General features: G+C 41.7%; 1 protein-coding gene across 1 annotated transcript in view; it reads right to left on the bottom strand.

The window, feature by feature from the left end:
* The window catches only part of ZNF827 (zinc finger protein 827), a 154,510-nt gene that overhangs the window by 67,639 nt on the left and 68,378 nt on the right, over positions 1-18,493 (bottom strand). The window contains 1 exon segment of the mRNA XM_032224027.1: positions 13,585-13,818. Coding sequence (XP_032079918.1) covers positions 13,585-13,818 — 234 coding nt within the window.

Genomic DNA, 18,493 nt, shown 5'->3' with positions numbered 1-18,493 from the left:
TGTCTCATCTCCAGCCTGTTTCCTTGCCTGCTTCCTCCTTTCTCGTCAGCAAAGGGCTTGACAAGGCCTCAGGCAACTAAAAGGAGGCCTGGAGGCCTGTGTGTGGCCTTCTAGGCCTCATTGGAGACCCGCTTGACGAGGCCTCCAGCAACAAAGAAAGGAGGCCTTAGAGGCCTATACACAGCTTTCTGGGCCTCCGTTTTGTCGGCAAAGCGCTTGAGGATTGCATCCCTTTAAGGTTTGGCAGCCCTTTTCAAAAAGCCTTTGCCGATAAGAACAGAGCTTCAGAGGGAAGCATCCACTCCTCCCAAGCTCCACTGTTGCCGACAAAGGCTTTTTGCAAAGGGCTGCCAAAGCCTACAGGAACGCAATTTCCCTGCATGCTTCGGCAAGAAAATGGCAAACAGAAGGCCTGAAGCCTTCCCTCTGTTTGCAAAGGTCCAGGCCTCAATTCACAGAGAATAGAGGCCTAAAGTGTGAGATCACACAAGATCAGTAGCACAAGATCTTGCACTATTGACTTTGCATGATCTCGAAATATGTTAGGCCTCTGTTATCTGCAAATGCACTGAAAGGCTGAAGCAATGAAGCAGTCAAAAGAAACTGTGACAGAGAGGAGATCTTTAGAAGGTGAGCTTCCACAGGTGAAGTGCCTCTAAAGACCTGCCCGGGGTGGTGGAATAGGCTGGGCGAATGTTGCAGCGCCTCTGCAGTTGTTCATAAGAGCGAACAACTGCCATGATGCTATAATATTCACAATTTCACGACTTGTTCGTAAACACTAAGGCGTGCTTATCATGTAACTTCGAAAGTTCACTAAGGGAATGTTCATAACCCAGGGATTACCTATAATATTTAATTATTTTAATTTATTACAATTTTTTCTTCTAGTAAATTATAGTAAGCTGAACTGATTCCAGAATCAACACCATTAAATCCAATAAAAATCCAGAAAATTGTAGACAATTTCTATATATATGAATTGTAACTATTGAAAAAAAGTAACAAAGCAGAAATGAGGAAAAGATTAGTCGTTTATTACTTCTATATGAATTGAAGTATGTCCTTCACTTTTAAAACACTTTGCCTGATGAAGAAATCTAGAGACCTTAAAAGTTTTCCCATTATTTTGTGCATTTTCACTGATCCCAATTATGGCATTGTGGGATTTTGCATTTCTTCTATCCTGAATTTCTCAGTATTTATCATTATTACTAAGAACATCAGAAAGCCCAAGATTGTTTCCTCCTTAAGGAGCTCAAAGGTCACTTCACCTGCAAAAGGATTGTTCACTTCACACAGAATTTCTATTTGATTAGTTTAGTAGTACATCCTTTTCTGAACAATCTTTATCAAGTGAAGCAAAAAAGCTTTTTCACCTTCTTTAAGTAGACACCAGGGAACAATGTATTTTGTAATCTTCAAAGATTACAAACAATAAATGACCAGTTGAACATTCCCTTGCAGTTAGAACAGCAGTTGGTCAAAACTCTATTTTATTTTCCTTTTAACCTGTTTGAAATCTAGTTGCTTTCTTATGGCTTATTACTTTTTTGTGCTCCCAGGAAGCACAATTTTTTTAGAAAATCAAATGGACTTGTCTAAACACTAGGCAAGATTCATTTAACAGGACATGAACAAAAAGATAAGATTTAAGCCTTTGTGTAAAAATAAATGGACATACAAAAGAATTTGTGCTTCTCTGAAAAAATCCTGGAACTGTTACAACTGGTAGCCATTGCTTGAGTTAGGGCACAGACAATGCAATATTTAACTGTATTAACTTTTTTCAAGAAATGGCAGCTTAATTCTATATTTATCTAGTCAGAAGCAAATCTCTGTTGCAGTGGATTTATTCCCAAATAAATGAACATAAGATTGAACACAGGATTTAAGGCACTATGCTATTTTGGAAAATTAAGATAGTTACCCATATATCTGATTCATATGAATAAGAGAACAAAGTTCTTAATTTAAAGTTGTGATGGCAACCTTCTCTATTTTGATCACTACCAGAAGTGGAGCACAGGTTGCTTTATTTACATATTGAGATCAAGCTGCAGATTCACTACTATTAAATACTTACTCAAAACAGAATTGTTTGTTTATGGAATCTATATGGTCTGTTTCCAAAAATGACATCAGTCAATTGTATCTAAGCTTAAACAGCATTAAATCGTCATCTTTGAATGAATTCAACTAACTCCAATCAACAGGTCATGTTTAAACATTGTATATAAACATTGCTTAAGTCAACATAACAGGCATTTTATTAATCAATTTCGAATACCTTTCAGATATAGAAGTTCACAATATTAATTTTAAATTTCTTACTTAGGATGAGAAAACTGAACACAAAGAAACTTAATGTAAGAGATATGAAACGAACCGCACTTAACTCAGAGGGCAATCCAGCCAAAGTAGCTGCAATATTAATGACCCTGTAGATTTTTCTATCCCTCCTTTCACTGTGCCAGATACTCTTGGAATATTAGTTTCTTTTGCATGAAAAAGTTTTGTCAGGTTCATTAATTAATCTCTAGATTATTAGTTGATGCTTCTTTCCATTCCATGTTCCTAATTACATTAGGGGAAATTCAAGTACAACTAGGACTATTTTCAATAAATATATGCTGCAACAGTTGCAAGTGTGAAACATAGTCATAAGTCACTTTTTTCAGTAATGTTGCAACTTCGAAGTGTCACTAAATGAACTATTGTGAGTAAAGAACTACCTGTACTAAGTTCATTGTATTTGGACAGAAGTCAACTAACTTTACAAACTAAGAATTGTGGTTCTTTGTAGTTTCACAGTTGTGTAACTCTGCAAAATACTATTTAAAAAAAACTATGAAAAAATTGCCTAAGAAATGTTTGATCTTCCTACCTTGCATTTCCATTATTTTAATATCCTTTTATATATTTATTGAACTTTAACCGTAACTTTGACTGAATTTGCATTTGCATACAGCTGCTGTATTAGATTCCCCCCTATAGTAAGAATTATAATCTTTCAAGAAATAATCACAAATATGGGAAATTTATTAATGAATGCTGTGTTTGTCCTCTTTTTCTGACCATGAACTCCAAGCATAATAGTATAATCACATAAATAATTCAATAAGTAAATATTTAAAAAATCACACAATCAAAAATGTTTGAAAATGTGACATTAACCTAACCTTCCTTGTGAGACTATTAGAATCTGGGATGCGACTGACCAATAAACCTAGAAATAGCAAATCCAACTATTGAAGTTCATGATAGTAGTTCAATTGGAAAAAGATGAAAAGAAATAAGAAAGGAAACACTTCCTGGAAAACAGAAAACATCTGGATTTACAGCTGCTGAGATTTTAAAAGCATTTAAATAATCAAATGAAATCCAGAAGCTTGGCTCAGACAAATTATCTTTTAAAAAAAAAAAACTAAACAAAAAAAACCTCCCAACAATTAGTTGTGCAAGTTTAATACTATATACTCTTTTAAATCAGAACATTTCTCCTTCCAAGTTATTCATAAAGAAAGTACTAGAAATCATTAGTACAGCATGTTCTACAGCAGGGGTTTCAAACTAGGCGTGACCAGCTTGATGTCACTCGTGCAGGAGGTGCCTGTGGTGGCCTGAGAGCTCTGCCAGTGAAAAAGGACTCCTGAGTTCCATTTTCAGCTGCAACGGCCTCCTGTAACCCTTTGCCAGTGAAAATGGAACTCGGGAGGGCTGCGCACGGCCATTACAAGCTCTGTTTTTGCTAGCAGAGGCACCATGGGCCGGTCCTTTGCTGTTGTCAGGGCGGCCCCATGGCTAGATGTTAGCACCCTGTGGGTCACATCTAGCCTGTGGGCCTTGAGTCTAACTTTTGGTACTTCCTTTGTAGGTGGCGTAGGTGGATGGAGAGATGGAACAGATGGATCTTCATATCAGTCTTGACTATTGGCTACTAACATGGTCAAGTCTGTGCGGTTTTTTTCTGAACATTTTCAGAAATGGTCTACTATTGTTCTTCTTCATAGGATTGAGAGGGAGTGACAGGCTCAGAGACACCTACTTGGCTGTGTTTGACTCTACTTGCACTAGAGCAGGGGTGTCAAACTGGCGGCCTGTGGGCTAGATGTGTCACGCACAGGCCACACCCACCCCAGCTCTCCAAATGGGAAAAATATCATGAAACATCAAATGATGGCAACACTACGCTGTGAGTTTGACACCTATGCATTAGAGGAACACTTAATGATTTGGCTCACAGACACCCTGAAAAGAAGCTACATCCTGAAAACTAACATCATTGTTTATATTACCTCTACTTCTTACAACATAAGAGGACAGCAAACAAGCAGATATCTTAGCCAATTGCTTAGCAATTGCTTAAATCCTTGCAGGAGTAGTGGAACAAAGATGTGAAGACCAAGTGTATAAGCAGCAGCAGCATGTGCATTTTTCATGCTTGTTGTCTTGGTTTCCATAGGACACAGAAACATGCTGTGATGCTGCTCCTTCTATTTCTTTTTGTACAGTGGGATCAATCATGGCTAGGAATCCTACAAAATCTTTATGCCTGGCTGGCTCACTTCTTTTAAAAGGTCTGATGGCTGCTTACTCTGATTACCGCTTCTCCCCCCAGCTGATTACCATCTCTCCCACATAGCCAAGATGATGGCTATGTTTTTGGCACAAGGGTCTGTGGATCACAGCTGACTCATGCTCTGGCCAATTCTGTATAAAGGGTATTGGTGGGGAAGGATTACGGACTGCTTCCTGAGCCAGGTATATATAGTAACCAATTCTCTTCAATCAACGTCTTCAATATTATAATCTAAGAAGCAGCTTTGTCTCCTATTTCCCTTTATAACCAGTGCATTTTAGAAAGAAAAAGAATATGTAGTCATGTGACTACAGAAAGAATGTTGGTTCTTACCTGAATGTTTCTTTTCTGTAGTAGAGGCGGGAGGGGCTACAACAGCGTTTAGTCACAGCCTGATTGGTCCAGAGACTGAGGGATTTTTCTTAAGTATCCTCCTTTCCCTCTAGGCTCCCAGTTTCATGAGGTCAAATGGAGAAGCTGAAGGCATTATGTAAGGAAAACACACCACATGCATAGAGAGACCCCCGACCACCCCGACACCATCTGATCAAATCCATGGGCGGGAAGTAGCCCCTCCCACATTCAGTTAAGGACCAACGTTCTTTTTCCTGTAGTTTCAGCGGGAAGGGCTACAACATACCCAAGCTAAGTCCCAGGGCAGGTTGTGGACTCTGGGGAAGGGGAGGTCACCACCTGTTGGAGCACCCGATGGCCGAAGGCTGTGTCCACCAAAGCGAAATGATCTAGGTGATAATGTCTAATAAAGGGAAATGGTGAGGCCCAGGTGGCCGCCCTACAAATATCTTCCAGTGGAGTCCTGGTAGCCCACGTGGCCAGGGTAGCTGTGCTCCTAGTGGAATGGGCAGTAATTCCCAGCAGTGGAACCTGATGCACGGCCTCATAGGCCTCCATGATGGCCTATCGCAACCACTTGCCTATGATAGCTGAAGAAACCCTAGCACCTAGTGTACTAGGTTGTAAGGACAGGAACAGGGCCTCTGATCGCCTGATGGAAGATGTACGCCTTAGATAAATGCGCAAGGCATGGTGGACATCCAGGCGGTGTCACAGGATCTCCCTCTCGTGGGAAGGAGACGGGCAGAAATTTGGAAGAATGACCTCCTGTGACCTATGGAATAGGGAGTTAACCTTTGGAAGAAAGGTCAGGTTGAGCCTCAGGACGACCCTGTCCTAGTGGAATTGGCACAAAACCAGAGTGCAGATGGGCCCACGAGACAATTTCTATGCATGACACCATCTTGCCCAGTAAGCGGGCCAAGGTCAGGATGGAAGCTGACCGACTTGCGCGGACGTGTCATGCCAAGGTTTGTAGACTTGTCAGGCAGTCTGAGGAAAAGCAAACTAGCCCTGATCTTGAGTCTATCACTGTGCCCAAGTGTAGGATTTTTGTTGATGGAGAATAAAGGCTCTTGGGGAAGTTGATGTAAAACCCCAGGGATTGTAGCGCCTGGATGGTGACTTCCAGGTCCAGAATTGCCTGTATCCGGGAATGGGCCAAGACAAGCACGTCGTCGAGGTAGCAATGGAGTCTTACCAGCAGGGAGCGCAGGTGAGCAGCCATCGCCGCCAGGACGTTCGTGAACGTGTGGGGGGCAGTGGCCAGGCCAAATGGAAGGGCCCTGTATTGAAAATGACGACCCCCGAGGGGGAAACAGAGGAATCTGCGATGGGCTGGCCGAATCGGAATATGTAGATATGCCTCTGTTAAATCTATTGATGCCATGAAGTCCCCCCGGTCAGATCCCCAGTAATATGGACTTGAGAGAGGACATCTTGAAGCGCCGGTAGATCAGGTATGAATTCAGGCGCTTTAGGTCCAGAATCGCTCTCCATCCCCCGGAGCTCTTCAGGACGACAAAGAGGTTGGAGTACAAGCCTTACCCGTACTCCTCCGGTGGGACCAGCTCGACCGCCTGAATGTCTAGCAGATGTTGGATCGCCAGAAGCATTAGGCAGCGCCGTTCTGGGTCCCTGGAGGGAGGGAAGGTCCTGAAGAGCGCCAAGGGAGGGGAAAGGAACTCCAGGCAGAGACTCTCCTTGACTGTCGACCTACCCAGGCATCTGAGGTTATCTGATCCCACTGATCCGTGAAGGATGCTAGGCTATGGATGCTATGGGTTGACTCAGATTGGAATCATTTCCCCCTGTGGAAGGAATGCCCCCCCCCTGCGAAAGGGCCTTTTGGATTGACCTTGATACCTATTCCTATCCTGGTAAAATAGCCGCTGACGCTGTCTGTCATACCTGTAGGGGGCATACCGCTGCTGGCGGTAGTCTTGGTCAGGCGGCCTAAAGGACGAAGGCCTATGGTACGAAGGACGGGAGTCCGATTTCTTAGAATTAGAAGGTAGGACCTTCTTCTTATCATTGTTCTCCACAAGGATGGGATCAAGTGAGGCCCCCAATAGGGTAGGACCAGTGAAGGGGGCTGCTGCCAAGTTCCATTTGGATTTGTTGTCCATTTGCCAATTTCGGAGCCACAGGAGTCTCCTCGCAGTTACAGAGGTAGAGAGAGCCCTGGACGCAAATTTAATGAATCAAGGGTGCCGTCTGCCGAAAACTGGGTAACTGAGATGATCTTAGTGAGGTCTTGGTGAAGATGCTCATCTTGTATTGGGATGCGGTCCTCAATAGCCACAGCCACATGACCGTCATGCGGTTGAAATAGGATGCTGCCGCTGCCGCCTTAATAGCCCAGGCAGAAGCGTTGAAATTATTACAGAGAGTAAGCTCCGCATGCTTGTCCTCTGGCTTCAGTTTGTCGGCCACGTCGCCTGCGACTACCATGGACGCGTTAGCAAGAAGGGCGACCGGGGCATCTACCATGGGAAGTTGCAGGGCCTGAGAGAAGGCCTGTTCCATATTGTAATGCCTATCATTGCTCCCTGGAAGGCCTCACCCACTGATTTTTGACCATCTCTAGGAAGAGGGGAGGGGCTGGGACCTCCTCCTTATCCATGTTGGGATTTATAAACATGGACAAGTTGGAGTCCCTGTGCTGGGAGACTGGAGAGGCCCCAGTGCCAATCTGAGTAGTCTTTTTGGCCTTATGTAACATAGGTTTGAAGGCCGGGGGAGGAAAGAGGCCTGGAAATGCTGGGGGTTCCAGAGGAACTGAATCCTCATCCTCTGAAAACCCCAAGTCTGGGTGTGCCATCTCCCCCAGGATGGAACCTTTGCTGACTACTGAAGGGGAAGGAGGTCTAGGAATATCCTGTCCCCTGGAAGAGGACCTGCGCGTGGAGACTGCAAGGGGTGGGTGGGCACCCATTGGGAGGAATGGTTCCTCTGGGATAGGCCTGAGGAAATACCCCTAGATATAGCGGCAGAGATAAGTCTCCTAATACTATCAGGCAGCTGGTCCAAATCTTGCAAATCTTCCTCGGAAGGGCCCTGGGATGGAGGCCCCCAGGGGGCAAGTTGGGCTTCCGGAAGGTAGCCCCGAGATTCCCCTTCTCCTAGATCCTCTACCCCTTCCCTATAAGCTCTAGGTGAGATGGGGGGTGAAGGAAAGGCCACCCTCCTGCGAGGCCTTGAAGGAGAGATTGAGGGGGAAGAAGGACTGAAGCCCTAGGGGGCGATCCAGAGTTGTGAGAGCGGGGCCCAATCGGGGATCTAGATCTGCTGGGGGATTCAGGGCTAACCGTGTGAGACAGCTTTTCTGCCCTAGCCACCTGTTTTTCCAAGGCTTTTTGTCTTCTGGATTTATCTCTAGCGGTTGCTCTGGAAGGGCGCTGGTCGGCTGTAGGCCTAGAGGCTACTGCCCTGGGCCTAAGACTGCACTGGCCCTCCTTCACTAGATCTCCTTGGGCCTGCACGGGTTCTTGGACTGTGGAGGCCATGCCTCACTCACGTGCTTGCTGGATGGACCGCGAGCACCTGCTGACCTCGATAACTGACTGCGCTGCAGGCAGGCACTGGATAGGGGCACTGTCCCACCGGCCTTGAGTGTGGCCGCGATTTCTCTGTGCCCCGATAGCCCGCGGGCCTCAATTAGCAGCCCCAATGCAGGCCACTGCTGATGTTGCAGCAACTGGCTGCCGCCCATGAGGTCGCACCAAAAATGGCCACCATGCCTCGTGAGGTGATGACTCGGGCAATCACAGCACGCAGATTAATGGCTCTGAGGGATTAGCCTCGCGACGAGCCGAGCCTTTGAGACTCCAGCGCCCAGACTTGCAGTCCTCCTGTTTTTACAGGCCATGCCGTGCGGCAAATTTAAACAGGCGCGCCCTCCGGATGATTAACCAGCTCTTTGAAGCTGCGGCAAAGCTTCAGCGGTGGCGCTGAGAAGCGGAATTGAATAGTGGCAGAAAACCTTCATCTTTAAATCGCCAGGAGCTGCTTTTAAGCCGCCGAAACTGCTATTAGAGAAACTGCCACCCCTGCGGTCCCAGGAATCAGGCAGCTCTCTGACTGGCCGCAGGGTAGGAGGCAAGCCCCCCCCCCCCCTTTACCTCTGGGAGACTGGAGACAGTCCCTTCTGGCCGCAGTCAGTCTTTATTAAATTTAGGATATCCAATCAATCAAATTAAATAACCACAAGTTTTAATGGTACCTCGTTGGAGCCCCAGCTAGTACTTGGACCAAAGACCGAGGGAAACTGGGAGCCTAGAGGGAAAGGAGGATACTTAAGAAAAATCCCTCAGTCTCTGGACCAATCAGGCTGTGACTAAAACCTGTTGTAGCTCCTCCTGCCGAAACTATAGGAAAACTTAATATTATCCCTAGAATTAAATTTCTGTTGAGCAATCATTCGGGACCCTCAACCAGTTCTTCTTAAGTTGTGATCAAGGTGATCAAAATAAACTATATCACTTAGAAGCCATCAAGAATTTTATTACTTTATAACTAAATGCACAAGTATTAGTAAAACTTCCTTGCCAAAAACAAGCCCTTAATATTCATGACTTCAGAATGTGTGCTTTCTTCTTCATACTATATGCTTCTACATTTGTATTCTGAACATTACCCACAAACACATGTGCTTTCTCAATGAAAAACAAATTCTATGCCACTAGGTATGGTGCAGAAAATGTTATCAAAATCTCAATTTCCTATAATTACATGCTGAATATTTTATATAGGGTGCAACCTAATATTTCTGTAAAGCCTAGGAGGCATATAGCACTATCTGCACAAAAGTATTTTATCTACCCAAGTGAGCTGTTTGCAAATATCATAGCATAATTACATAGCATACACAGTGCACTTAAAGAGCAGACAAATAAACAGAAGGCTATAGGCAGCATTAGAGAACTTTATTCAAATGCATGTGGACTCTGAGCTATTATTAAGCAGTATTTATCTAATTTTACTTCTATTATTTCCAGCTTCTGGATTGAACTGAATTAACTAATGACTGGTATACCTACCATACTTATATAACAAACATGCAGGGATGGAGTAGTTCCCATAGAAGATTATAACTTCAATTATAATTTCCAGTATCAAAGTTCAGAGTTTTTTTTATGATCTTTCCACCTATTTGAAAACTAATTTTTAAAAGAAATACACTTGCCTCCAGTGGTGTATTCAACAGAAAATGTAGGTTCATATAGTACTTCATAGACAGTATATTAATAGCTTCTTTGTGTGAAGAAGCTTATGTATTTATGTATCCAAAACAGCACTATATATACACAAGATAATAGTTTAAGAAGACCTGTAGGAAAACCTATATTTTCAGAATTTGGTAATGGTGACCCAAAAACCAAATAGTAAGGATTGCATATGCTCAGTTGGAGGGCTTTTTAGGAGGGGAATGTGTAATTCAACATATTATGCTGAAAGAGATAGAAGAGATAGAAAGAGATGGAATCCCAAAAACTGCTACAGAAGAAACAGGATGTTCTAGAAGGTAAGGTTGTGAACATTTTGAAATCTGAATAAAGTCTTCAATAAAGAATAAAGTCTGTCATTCTGATAAAATATAAAGAATATTGGTCTTACCTGAACGTGTCTTTTCAGGGGAAAAGAGGTAGTGGTCACGTATTCTCAAAGCCTGATTGGTCCAAGACTGAGAGTAAACTTCTTAAATACTCCTTCCTTCCATTCTAGCCCAGTTTCCTTGAAGGTGAACAACGGAAATGAAACAGATACAACCCCCCCCCCCCCAAAACCCGGGAAACACCCGGCCCTCCCCTTGGCCCCACCCAAAGAAGGGGGGGTTGTGACCACTCCCTCTCTTCCCCTGAAAAGACACGTTCAGGTAAGACTAACGTTCTTTTTCCAGTGGAAGAGAGGGAGTGGTCACGTGTGGGACATACCCAAGTTCAGTCCCAGGGAGGGAAAAAAACAACAACTATGGCCCAAGGGGAGCATCAACTGCCGGACTCTCCTACCAAAAGAAGCGTCCGCCAAGGCGAACACATCAAGACGATAATGACGGATGAAAGGCATCGGCGAAGCCCAAGTAGCTGCCCGACAAATGTCTTCAAAGGGGACCCTCATGCCCCACGCTGCTGTGGTTGCGGCAGTCCTAGTAGAATGGGCTGTAATTCCCGATGGGACAGGACGCACCGATGCCCCATAGGCCTCCACGACTGCCTGACGTAGCCAACAGCCAATGGTAGCCAAAGACACCCTGACCCCCAAAGTCCCAGATTGGAAAGAGACAAATAAGGCCTCTGACCTGTGGACCCCCGCCGTCCGACTGGGCTAGAATGGAAGGAAGGAGTATTTAAGAAGTTTACTCTCAGTCTTGGACTAATCAGGCTTTGAGAATACCCACACGTGACCACTCCCTCTCTTCCACTGGAAAATGATCTTAGTATACAACTAAGCATCCACATTGAAACTCTCTGAAAAAATACCCAGTGAATCGCCCCCCACCCCACATTTCTTTTTAACTGTACTGATAAAATATAAAATGAGGCCAAACCACCAAAGTAAAATATAGAACCATGATGGCGAATCTTTTGGAGAGCCGAGGGAGGCCATTTTTGCCTTCCCCAGGCGTCAGGAATGCCTCCGAAGCCTGGGGAGGGCGAAAAACAGGCCCAACAGGCCTACCGGAAATTTGGAAACAATCCATTTCCGGCTTCTAGAGGACCTCCAGGGGACTAGGGGAGGCTGTTTTCACCCTCCCCAGGCTTCAGGAATGCCTCTGGAGCCTGGGGAGGGTGAAAAACAGGCCCACTGGGAATATTGTTTCTGAAAACGGCCTTTCCCAACCCCCTGGAGGAAATACCAAGCTCAGTTTGGAGGCGAGCAGTGCGGCATGTGTGGGGGGGAGCATAGTGGTGGGGTTGTATGTGCATGTGCGGTGCTGGCACACATGTCCGCTATTGTGTGCATGCCCTCACATTTTTGGAAGCCAACAACAAAAAGGTTAGTCATCACTGACATAGAATAACAGAGCATTTAAGTATATAGTACAACCCTCCCCAATCATCCATTTTTCCAGATACAAGATGCAGGTCATGACACAAATTATGTATGATCATGTAATTTTTTTATTTAAAACCTTTTATAAAAAATCAAGACTAAGTCTGTGGCATCCAGGAATTGTTAGGAGTACACTGGTATCTGTAGGAATAACCTTATTTAATTCTGTTGTACTTACAAAGATTTCGTACACAACCTTTCATACAAATTAAGAGATTTTCAGCCAATTAAATAATAGCTCTGAAAATTTAAATTATATGAGCATTGCTGTATCAGTGCCAAAGTAACTGCTGGGTTAAGAGGATTTAAAAGGAGGGGGGGATTTCTGGATAGCAGGGATAAGGGTGATGTTTCTCCTTTTACATGACTACATAGTTAATGTACCCATGCCTTTCAAAAACAAACCAAACTTATACAACATACCGAACATAAACTACCATAGAATAGAATAGAATAGAATAGAATAGAATAGCAGTTGGAAGTGACCTTGGAGGTCTTCTAGTCCAACCCCCTGCTCAGGCAGGAAACTCCACACCACCATCACAGGCAAGATTAAATAATACACTGCCTTAAAATGCGATCAGCTAGTTTGTGGCTCCAGATGCTCTTGGACAGTCAAAGTATTAACACTAATATGATGAGACTCCCCCAATCTTTTTCCTTATGACAACAATACAGATAACAGAACAGACTGAATCCAAGAGCTTCTCTCATCAACCTTCTATGACAAAACATGATGGTTATAATCCCAGTCTATCCAGGTGTCACTTGATTGGGAGGGCTGTTTTATAGCATTTTAAAATTGTACCAACATTAGTTAATGCACAAATGCACTAATTAAGCAATAATTTTCCAATAGTTTAGCATATTTTTCAGAGTATAAGACACACCGGAGTATAAGACATACCTTAGTTTTTGGGGAGGAAAACAGGGGGGAAAATTCTGCGTACCAGGTATTCATCTGGCTAGTCCTTAGCCTGGTCAGCTTCATCATATTAGTTCACTCGCTGGTTTTCAGGTTGGGGATGGTGGGGGCTGTGCTTCTAAAGCACACCTGATTGTCAGAGGGAGCAGCAATTAGAAAAGCAGGCAAAGCATGGAAGATTGCTTAGCTCATGCTTGGCTGAAAAACAGCTTCAAAAGCACAGCTGATCTCCAGAGTGAGCTCCAGTGACTAAACCAGGCAAAGTGGGGAAAGGGTAAGAGAAGGCAGCAGCAGTTCCGGATAGCCATTTTGGGCACCGCACGTCAAGCATTTGGAGGCTGAAAACGCAACACGCAGAGCCCAAAAACCCAAGCTGTTGTCAGTGGCAATCTCTGCAGCCAGGAAAGGATGCACAGAGGCTGAAGGGTAGGGGTGGGAGTGGGCTACATTTGGAGTATAAGACACAACCAAATTTTCAGCCTCTTTTAGGGGGAAAAATGTGTGTTTTTATACTCAAAAAAATACGGTAATAAAATTTATAACTTTGTGCATTCCAGTAATGAGAACTTGGTACCCATAAAACAAAATAATAATGGAATGGTAGGCAATTTCAAACAAACAAAACAAAAATGCAAGAAGCTAGATTTATGTTCAAATAACTAATTACCTGATAATTTCATGAGAAGTTCAGATGCTGCTTTGACTGACATATCCTGTTGCAGTACATTTGCTGGCGCTTCTTGTGGTTTGGGATTCTCCTTAGGAATACTTGGGGCAGATACTTCAGGTTCATGACTAAAAGCATAACTGGTTTTAGACAATGTGGAGCTTGCACTGTTCTCATCTTTCGGCTCTTCTTTCACTTTAAATGTAGGTGTCAAGGGTTCTTTTTGATTTGCAGCTAGTAGAAAAAGGGGGGAACAGTGAAAGGAAATGCATGAATACAAAATCAGTTCACAAGAGAAAGCTAAACATGGGCAACCACTGGGAAAATAGTATGCCATGAAATCAAGTCAAGTGATCCCGAAATTTGAAATATTTCTCCAATATTTTTCTTTTCTTTTTTCAAAAAAATATCTTCAATAAATTAAAAAGACGTGTTTTTCTTAGTATTCCGTTCTTTGTCTAACTCGGGTAAACTAATCACATGGCTTTAACTGTTTAAATGTTTTAAATGCTTCTAACAGCATTTGTTTTTAATTTTAAAAGTAGTTGATTAGTTTATGATTCAATATGTTATGAAACACACTGCAGAAGATTCTCTATTTGTTGGTTCTATTGTCATTTCCTTGACTCTACTGCCTCTGCTTATAACCAATTGAAACTTCCATTGCTAAGCACAACAGTTTTTATATAAATTGCAGCCAATTTTACAACTGTTTTTGCTGCCATTGTTAAACAAATTAGCCCAGCGGATAAATGAATCATGTGGACATTAAGCAAATCTAGATTTCCCTCATTGAATTTGCTTGTCAGAAGTCAACTGGGTAAGGTCATAAACAGTGATCATGTGACCCTCCCCACATGCTAAAACTATCATAAATACATGCTGGCTACCAAATACCTGAACTTGGACTGTGAATGGAAATGCTGCGATGATCATAAGTATGAGGATTTATCGTGTCACTTTTTCAGTTCTGTGGAAACTTTGAACAGTTGCTAAACAAATGGTTATAAGTCAAAGACTCCCTGTGTAGTCCTTTCTTTCCAAACAATGATCTGAATCTAAGGCAATTCTCTAATATATACAGAGGTTAGAAAAAGCTACTCTAGAACCGGATAATGGTTCATTACCATGAAATTCATCCAATTTAGAATTTATGACCCTGAACAGGGGCTACAGGTTCATAAAAAAGGAATGAGTGAGTATGTATGTCTGTGTGTATATACATATGCGTATTAGTTTTTTGTCCGAGTGTTTTGAACTTTTGTGACTGAAGATCCCTAATACTAACCACTATAAATCCATATAAATAAAATAAAATAGAGCTCCATACAGGTTATTCCTACACAAAGATCGCACACTGCAATAATTTGCCAATTTTTCTTATCATCCATTCTTGACATTCTTACAAAAATAATAAAAAGCCTTTCTATTCTTTTGTCCAGCAGAACAAAAGTAACACTTGGTGCTGATTGATAGCAATAAATATATCTTAGAGGTTGTAGCTGAAATACTTTAAAAGGCATTTACGACCATCTCATTCAACACATCTTTATTTCATAAATTAAAAGAGAGGTGTCCAGCTCACAAGAATCTTCAATATCAGCACTCAAGCTCAATCAAGTTACTTTTATTACCATACCTATAGCACGGAGATAACAGATTGATGATTTTCAGCTTCCAATACTTGAATATAGATTTAATAGACATTTATAGAAGAAAAAAAGAAGTATTTCAACATCTGGTGTTTTATAAAATTATGAACCTTACAGGATGGCTGTGCCTGAAATTGCCTTCAGAGTCCCAATTACTCACAAAACATATGCATCCTTTGGGACAAGAACTATCAATGACCCATCTGTGGATTCCTCAAGCAATGCCTTCAGGGCAGTCTAAATAGACTGTCCCAATCTGACTTGGCCCAGGCATTTTTTTTTCTTTTTCATTTCTTTCATTGCCCTTGCCCTTTTGCTCATTTGCAGAGCAGCCTGCAGTGCACTGATCTGGGCCAAAGCAAGTACTTTTCCGCAAAAAGCTGACAGAGAAATATCCTCAAGAGTCTTTCTCCTAACTCATATTTTTGTTTGTCCATTTTATAATAAATGGAAATGTTTCCTTTAAAACATTGCTAGTAAATCTCTCAAGTCCACTAAATAAAACATTTGTTTTATGGAACGGATCTGCTTAAGTATTGCCATGTTGGTTCAATGCATAATTCCATAAGTTATTTTAGATACACATTGTTCTGATCAATGGTTTTAATTTCTTCCTTAACATAACATCGATCCCTTGTGTGACATTGACACATCTACCTAGTTTAGATTTTCATCTAAGATGTATCTCACTCCTTCAGTAACTTTATAACATGTTGCTAGGTAATACTGCACACAAGTTCAAGTTTGAGGACCTTTTTGTTAAAGACACAATAAAATAAATGCTTTGGTCCTTTTTGCATGAAAGATCTCATCTGGGTCCTTAGCATTTCTGTTTGCTAAACACTACAGAACTGCTTATCAATTTCTGAATTAAAAAAAAAACAGGCATCAAAAGAGAAGATATATTCAGTTTTTGGTCCCTCTTTTTCTCTCGACCTACAAAACTTAGGTTTGCGTCTATTTCAGCTGTAGTGTTTATTTCATTCATATAAGGCACAACCTAATATAATATATATTTATGACATGAACTTAACACAATATAATCTAAAATATTGGTTTAGTATAACAAAGAAGGTAAAAAGTAATTATAGGTATACATAAGCCGGCCTTTAAAAAAGATCAACATCTTAAGAGAAATCATTTCTCTTTCTTTCAAATCAGTATGTTTTAACAGAGGAAACTATCAGCATGTTTCTAGCTGTCTCTAATATATATTTATAATAGTTTTGCTCTAAGTATATTTCACTTTGGAATTTACTCTTTGCAGGCATTTTATAAGATTGTACCTCAAAAAAGCTAGAAAAGAATATTTCATTAATTCCATCATTTTCATGTTTTTCAGAATTGCATTCATTCAGTTTCTTTTATTCTTGGTTTTCTTTCCCTACTATATTTATTCCACTCCGGAGTAAAAGGATTAATAACATATTGAAAGACTCAACCAACTTCCTATGTGATCACCACTACCTTGTGTACTTGGCAGTTACTGGGGAAAGGGCCTTCCCAGAATGCTGAGGAATGCTTTCACTACAAAGGTTAGCAAAGCACCTACTCAGATGTCATTTTTCAAATGTCAGGCAAATAGTTTTGCAAGTTCTTACATCCTGTAAATCAGTTTAAGCAGTTTCATTTTGCTAGTTGTTTCTATTATATATTTTCTGTTTTCATTGTATTTTTGACGTGCTTTAAACCACCCAAGCATTTTAAATGATCATATTATAAATACAGAACAGAACAATCTTAACAAGACAAGGAAGAAAACATTGGTCCCTTCAGTCAAGCAAATGGGAAAAGGCTGTAAACAGTGAAGGAGCTGAAGACTGCAGTTTATTTATTTGGTTTGTCAAACATGTACAAGATAACAAGTATAAGTATAAACATGGACATGAACAAAGGAAGTGAGTACAAATAAATGGGGACAGTAGGACAGGGACGGTAGGCACGCTGGTGTGCTTATGCACACCCCCTTTACGGACCTCTTAGGAATGGGGTGAGGTCCACGATAGACAGTTACTTATGTTTAGCAGTAGCCCATAGAAGTAGAAGAGCTTAGATACTGCGGATCAAACATTTCCTTAAGCCACCCCGAAATGTCCATTTTTTTTCTTTCACTGCTGGTAAGCATTGCAATTTTTCTTCCCTGATGGTGGTAAGAAGAGTCAGGAAAATACTTCTTATAACCATCACTTTATTCTGCAATTAGGAAAGATAGGGGAAGATATCCCATACTGCAGCTCCCTGAGAAACGTTTCTCATCCTCAGGACAGAAAACTGCATTTTAAAGTGAATTAATAGATATAAAATATCAGTGAGGAATTACCAAGGAAAGGATGGTATACATTCTGCTGATCCTCCAGTTCATTTAGCACTCGCATTTTACTGAAATGCAACACACATAGGTGATCAATTAATGTCCACTGAAAAGGGCACTGTCAGTCTCCAAAAGGCTGAAGAGCTACAGATCACACTTGCCAAACATCTTTTCTCTATAGCAGCTTCTGAAAATTCTTCGGCCTTAAATCACAGTAAAGTAGCTGCCAGATTTTTATTTTTTCTTTCTTTAGTAAATGTTGAGCGAGGGAATAGTAAGAAAAACCCTGACCGTGGGGGCACAGAGAACATTATAGCTTTTTTTTTTAAAGTAACATAAATGTCAAGTAAAAGTTTTGAATATGTCAAGAAACAATGTATGCACCTAACAGTGTTCTAATAACAGATATGCTGTATGCCATCGGCGATACCCTGACATGTGTCAATGATCTTTCTGGCTGTAGCTTCAGGATTCACCTAAGATCATTAGTATAAGTGCTGCTGTGTTGTTACAGCAATCAAGAATAAAACTATTTGTTTTAAAAAGTGCTCAGATTCAAAATCTATCCACTGTTTTGTTTCCAAAGCAGTATTACAGAGCAGCCTGAGTCTAAGTAGCCAGCATGATTAGACATTGTCTGAACCCAGTTGAAATTGTACTACTGTACAGCATAACCTCAGTAATTTCTGCAACCAGATTAATTGGGAGATTAGGAAATAGGTTTTTTTTAGAGTGGCTTCAAACTGGACAAGTCTATGCTCCCATTGTGATATACCCTTTTACATGTAAAAATTAGAAGTAGATAAAAGTCAATTAAAGCTTACTCAACTAGTTTCAGAAGTGAATTAGTTCAACTTTCAATGCAGAGGAGCCAGTGCAACAAAAATGTTGCAGTTTCTTTTGGAACTGCAGGGTAAAGTAGTTTCCTATTAGTAGGAACTTTTGT

This window comes from Thamnophis elegans, chromosome 9, assembly GCF_009769535.1.
Source record: "Thamnophis elegans isolate rThaEle1 chromosome 9, rThaEle1.pri, whole genome shotgun sequence".
In the NCBI taxonomy this organism is placed as follows: domain Eukaryota; kingdom Metazoa; phylum Chordata; class Lepidosauria; order Squamata; family Colubridae; genus Thamnophis; species Thamnophis elegans.
The sequence above is the reverse complement of the archived record's forward strand: the minus strand, read 5'-3'. Positions and strand labels throughout refer to the sequence as shown.